This window comes from Vicia villosa, unplaced genomic scaffold (genome assembly GCF_029867415.1).
Source record: "Vicia villosa cultivar HV-30 ecotype Madison, WI unplaced genomic scaffold, Vvil1.0 ctg.001498F_1_1, whole genome shotgun sequence".
NCBI classification, from domain to species: Eukaryota; Viridiplantae; Streptophyta; class Magnoliopsida; order Fabales; family Fabaceae; genus Vicia; species Vicia villosa.
In genome coordinates this window covers 240968-246437 of record NW_026705641.1, presented here as the reverse complement: position 1 = coordinate 246437, position 5470 = coordinate 240968, and the positions used below count along the sequence as shown (strand labels likewise).

The 5470-nt window shown below is 36.9% G+C and overlaps 1 protein-coding gene across 1 annotated transcript; it reads left to right on the top strand.

The window, feature by feature from the left end:
• The first annotated feature begins 1756 nt into the window (after positions 1-1756).
• Positions 1757-4133, top strand: LOC131635478 (uncharacterized). The gene is made up of 6 exons (XM_058906094.1): positions 1757-2081; positions 2232-2468; positions 2552-2663; positions 2744-2918; positions 3037-3274; positions 3455-4133. The coding sequence occupies exons 1-6, from the start codon at positions 1907-1909 to the stop codon at positions 3745-3747; spliced, it is 1230 nt and encodes a 409-aa protein (XP_058762077.1). The 5' UTR covers positions 1757-1906; the 3' UTR covers positions 3748-4133.
• The last annotated feature ends 1337 nt before the right edge of the window (positions 4134-5470 follow it).

Genomic DNA, 5470 nt, shown 5'->3' with positions numbered 1-5470 from the left:
TGGATGATTGAATTTGGTTACAAAATCAAATCTTTGATTTAAAATTAATTTTTCACATTTATAATGATTTATTCATATTTAAATGAATTAAAAAATTCAAATAAATAAGATAAATATTATAAAAATAAAATGATTAATTAAATGGTAAATATAAGACCCATGGACATGTTTGAAATCCGAAAGTTAGGCCCAAAGGTTCAAAAACCTCAAACTTCTCCACTTTGTATTTCATGCATTTTCTCAAAATCGCCCAACTTATGCAAGCCATAACTCCATCAATTTTAATCATATGGAGATGTTCTAGGACTTCTTGGAAACCTTGAGGAGTCCTCTAACCAATGTCTTTGATCCCATGTAAAAATAATTTTCCATGCTCCTTGTATGCTCTTTTGAAAAAGATGACTTTTGGTTGACTTTTAGAAGGACCTATAATGTTTTGATCCATATCTCTTAAATGAAGCATTTTTAGACTTGGCTTGTGAGAGACAAAATTGTAGAGAATTCAATTTCCTTCAAAATTAGCTTTGGATGGAAATTTTATGGTGTTCCATGTGAGAGTTATGGCTGGTCAAAGTTCAGTTGACTTTCTCCTATACAAACCCTAATTTAGAAACCTTTTGATTTGTGGATTTTTAATCTTTCCTTGATGAACCATGATCAATTCTTGATCAAATGGTGAATGATACTTCAATATGAGGATCTTGACAAGAAATCAGGAGTTCTGACTTTACTTTGACCACAGTTGATTTTTAGGTTAACCTAGTCGACTGTTGACTTTTTGAACAATTGAGTGACCAATCTTTTGAGATGAGACTTGATATTTGTCATGGAGATGATATGAGATATATTGAGCCATGTGAGATGCCTTGGAGCTTTGTGTATTGATTTGAATTTGAATAGGAGAAATAGTATGGGCAAATTTTGGGTTATGACAGCCATCATTTCGCATTAAATGCGACACGTCCCCCCAACTGACAACTCTGAAGCGACACGCTTCCTAACTCCCGGTCTGACCCTTCTTCTCCCCGGAGCTCATAACCGATCTCCCTCGGAAACGCCGGGTCCGAGTCCCCGGAAGATCTCCTCTGACCGATGCCCTCTAAGTCGTCACTCCCACTAGCAGAAGCAACGACTTGGGGGGCTCCTATTCTGGACCGGCCCAATCACTCTTATTGGGCCAATCCAACCTTCTCCCCAAGGCACCCTGGACACGCGCACGACAACCTCCCCCGGTCTGCTTCGGGAAAACCTCAAACATAACTGAGCACGAGAGAGCCTCGTTCCTGGTAGCAGCCAGCTCATGCGTCGTCTAGATTCACGCCTTGTAAAGCGGAGCCAATTTCGCTTGGGAGTATCGTATAAATAGCCCTCTAACCTCATAGGGAAAGGTAATCTTTTTCTTACCCTCAAAATCTCTCACTTTGTTGTACCTTGTGGATCACATACTTACTTTGGCATCGAAGTGCTTTGCAGGTACAACCCTTTTTTCTCCTCTCAACCGCTCCGGATTTCAAGCCTTATTTGTTGCTGGCCATCTGATCTGCTCAGTAAGATGATATATATAAATTGTTGGTTCTAATAAAAATAGTTGTTTAATTTATTTAATTTTTGAATCTAAACATATTGAAGCATGCAGAGTTGAGTTCAAAAGATGGAAGAGTAAAAAATGAAAGGAGAAGTGTAACAGCAAGGGCATATTAATACTTTTCAGAGTAGTGTAGAAAATGATAAAGTTTGACCCTCTCATCCGGTCAAAACAGAACTTTGATAAGAAACAATATTTTGGTTAAACGACGAAAAAAGTTCTCAAACGACACAAGTGAGCTGTGGCAGTGTTTTGTTTCTCAAACTCAAACGTGTTCAAATTCGACACTGAATCGAGGAAGAAGATTACTCCAAATCAACCATGTCGTGTTGTTTATCTTGCTGCGCATCTTTAACATGTGGTCTCTGTACCTCCATCGCATCTGGGATCTCTCAAAAATCTGCTAGGATCGGTTACTGTCTTCTCTTTGGCGCCTCTCTCATAGTTTCTTGGATTTTCAGAGAAGTTGGAGCACCCCTTTTGGAGAAAATCCCATGTAATTTCATAATTTTAGCTAAAGATTTGAACTTTTTTAGTAATTTTGTATTTGGGAATTTGGGTTAATGATTGGATATTTATGCCAAGCTCTCTCAAATGATATATTTTGTTCTTGTGCAAAGATTTGAATTTGTTTTTCCTCTTATAGGGATAGACTCATCGGGGACCCATACAAAGGAATGGTATCAAGCACAAGCGGTTCTTCGTGTGAGTTTGGGAAATTTCTTGTTCTTTGGTGTTTTAGCCCTCATAATGATTGGTGTGAAGGACCAGAATGATAGGCGTGATTCATGGCACCATGGTGGATGGACTGGAAAGATAGTGATATGGTTTTTGCTGATTGTTCTTGCATTCTTCATTCCAGATTCCGTAATGCTAGCGTATGGTATGCTTTGTAGCCCTTACTTTCTTGCTTTTGGTTCCTTGTGAGATTGATGATTGACATGTGTATATTTATAATATCTGTAGGATTCATATCGAAATTTGGGGCTGGCTTGTTTTTATTGATTCAAGTGCTAATTTTACTCGACTGCACCCACAATTGGAACGATGCGTGGGTTGAGAAAGATGAACAGAAATGGTATGCTGAAATTCTCTATATAATTGTTTGCGTATGGTTTTCTAATTGTCACCGTGTTCTTAATAACTGTGCATGTTTAGGTATATTGCTCTACTTGTTATATCACTCGGGTGCTACATTGGAGCATATGCGGTGTCAGGAATTCTTTTTATTTGGTTCAACCCTGGTGGATATGATTGTGGTCTTAATGTCTTCTTCCTTTCCATGACGATGATTCTTTGTTTCGTGTTTGCAGTTGTTGCTCTACATCCTAAGGTAATGAATAGAAAGGTCTTTAAACAATTGAAGCTCTATTGATATTCCATGTTTTTGTGCAATATGAGTTGCGACGGTGCTGCAATTTCAATTGACATTTTTTTGTATGCAAAAACAGGTAAACGGAAGCTTATTGCCTGCTTCTGTGATTTCACTTTACTGTGCATATGTGTGCTATACTGGTCTAGCTAGCGAACCTCGAGGTTATGAGTGCAATGGTCTCAACAAGTCCCGAGCTGTAAGCACAAGTACGCTCATTCTTGGCATGCTAACGACAGTTCTGTCTGTGTTGTATTCTGCACTTCGTGCAGGATCTTCAACCACGTTCTTATCACCACCATCTTCACCTAAAGCAGGTAATAGAACAAGTCAGGACTCTTTTACGGTCTCGTATGTTTTCATTCACATGTCGGTATTTTGGACTAAATCCTTTTACGCCTCTTTACATACAATAACTTTCATAATTTTGTTAAATTTGCGTGTGTTTATTCATTCTTCATTTTCATATAAAAGTTTTTTGGAATATGTTTATTCAGGTGAGAGCAAACCTCTTCTTGAAGCCGTGGAAGAAGGAAAGAGCAAAATGGAAGAAAAAGAAGCGCGGCCAGTTAGTTATTCCTATTCATTCTTCCACCTAATATTTGCCCTGGCTAGCATGTATTCAGCCATGCTTCTTTCTGGATGGACCAGCTCATCTGAAAACTCAGATCTGATAGATGTTGGTTGGACTTCAGTATGGGTCCGGATTGGCACAGAATGGGTTACTGCTGGGTTGTATCTGTGGACTCTCTTGGCTCCTTTGTTGTTTCCTGATCGCGAATTTGCTTAGTTCTCCTGTCTAGAAATGAATGCACATAACTAATTATTTTATTGAAAGTTATGACTTTTCCTACCTACCTGTAAAATGTTGTGTGTAGCCATGTATGATGTGAATAAACTCAATCTTCATATGATATGTATCAAATTTACATTTATTATCGTAGATCCACTGCTTCCTCCTCCCATTCTCCAATCACCTACAAGTCTACTAGACATGCTTCAACATACAAAAGTCCTGACCACACAGGAGGAGCTTCAAACACTAAGAAATTGCTAAAGATCATTCAAATCAAAATAGAACATGATTATACAAAATTGCTTACATACAACCAAATAATGTCAGTTCTGGTTGTTTTGTTTCGGGTTTTTGTTGTCTTTTATGTAGTCTTTTGTTTATCTGTTTGTCATTTAAGTCTTTATATACAAACAAACTAGGGAGTTTCTTTTTCCAACCCAACATACAGAAGTATACTTGACAAAAATACAGTTTTCTGTCCTGAAGCATACTAATATAAAAGTCACTTTTAATAGATATGGTGGCTGCCAATCTCTGGAAATGCTTGGTCTTAGATAGTATTAGGATACTGATATAACTAATCCATTGAATATGTAACTGTGGTGCTGAATGTCCGGAAATGGTTCCCAATTGATTTTATCAAGGATAATATGAGTTTGGAGACATAGTGCTCAAACATAGAGGAGAAACTGGGGAGGTATGTTCTTACTAGTTACTTCATTTTTAATTCTTGATATTTAGCTCATCATCTAATATTGTAGGGTTAATATCCAATTCGCTCCTGTCCTCCTGCCATTTGGTGCGAGTCTGAAAATTGCTTCTGTAAAGTAACAGATTTCTCATCAACTCACTAGCTAAGAAAAAAGATAGGAGTAAACTCCCCAAATTACCCTTTACTGTTTAGAAAATTTATACTAACAACCCTTTTTGGTAATTAACAAATGCTGAAATATTTACACTCTCAGATTTCCCTCCTTGAGTTTTCTGTCAACATCACTTTTTGAACTTCAATCTCATTCAAAAAATTAAGGTTTCAGAAAATTGAGAAAAACTCCTCTTCTCTCTGCCCAAACTCTTCTCTTTCTTCTCTCAATCTTCTTCATCTCTTTACCACATTCTTCTTCTCTTCCTTTTATCTATCTCTCTCAATCTTTATCCCACTACTTTTCTTTCATGAACGGAAGAGATCTGCAAATCTCAGAGAGGAAGAGAGCAAACTCATGAGAGGATGAAGTTGCAAGGATGGCAGATCTATTCTTGGCTAAAGAGAAGAAAGGTGAGCTTAAGGAAATATCAGTGGCTGTGAAAATCATAACCAAATCTAAGGTGAGAATTAGAATCATATTGTTTTTCATATAAATTTGTTTTTGACGATGATTGCCTTAAAATTGAGCTTCAATTGAAAGTTGATTGTGAAGATCATTTGATGCATGTTTAGTACTCTTGGTCAATTCAGGATAAATTGTGGACTTTTGTGAGTATTTTGATAACTGAGTTGAATTTTGTGCTAGATTGGTACTGATTTTATAGTGATACATGTAACATATGGTTAGTTTAGTCCATATATTTTGAATGGATACTATATCAATATGAATATTTGATATTGGAACTTGTTAATGTTAAGTGTTGCACTGGAGTTTCAAATGATTTTATTGGTAACGTTAAGTGTTGCTTTACTGTTTATAGTATTAAGTTATTGCCATTTTCTAAGTTAATG

Coding starts and splice junctions, on each gene's coding strand:
- LOC131635478 (XM_058906094.1), top strand. CDS start 1,907: ATGTCGTGTTGTTTATCTTGCTGCGCATCTTTAACATGTGGTCTCTGT. Junction 2,469..2,551: donor TTCCGTAATGCTAGCGTATG/GTATGCTTTGTA, acceptor TAATATCTGTAG/GATTCATATCGAAATTTGGG. Junction 2,919..3,036: donor TTGTTGCTCTACATCCTAAG/GTAATGAATAGA, acceptor ATGCAAAAACAG/GTAAACGGAAGCTTATTGCC.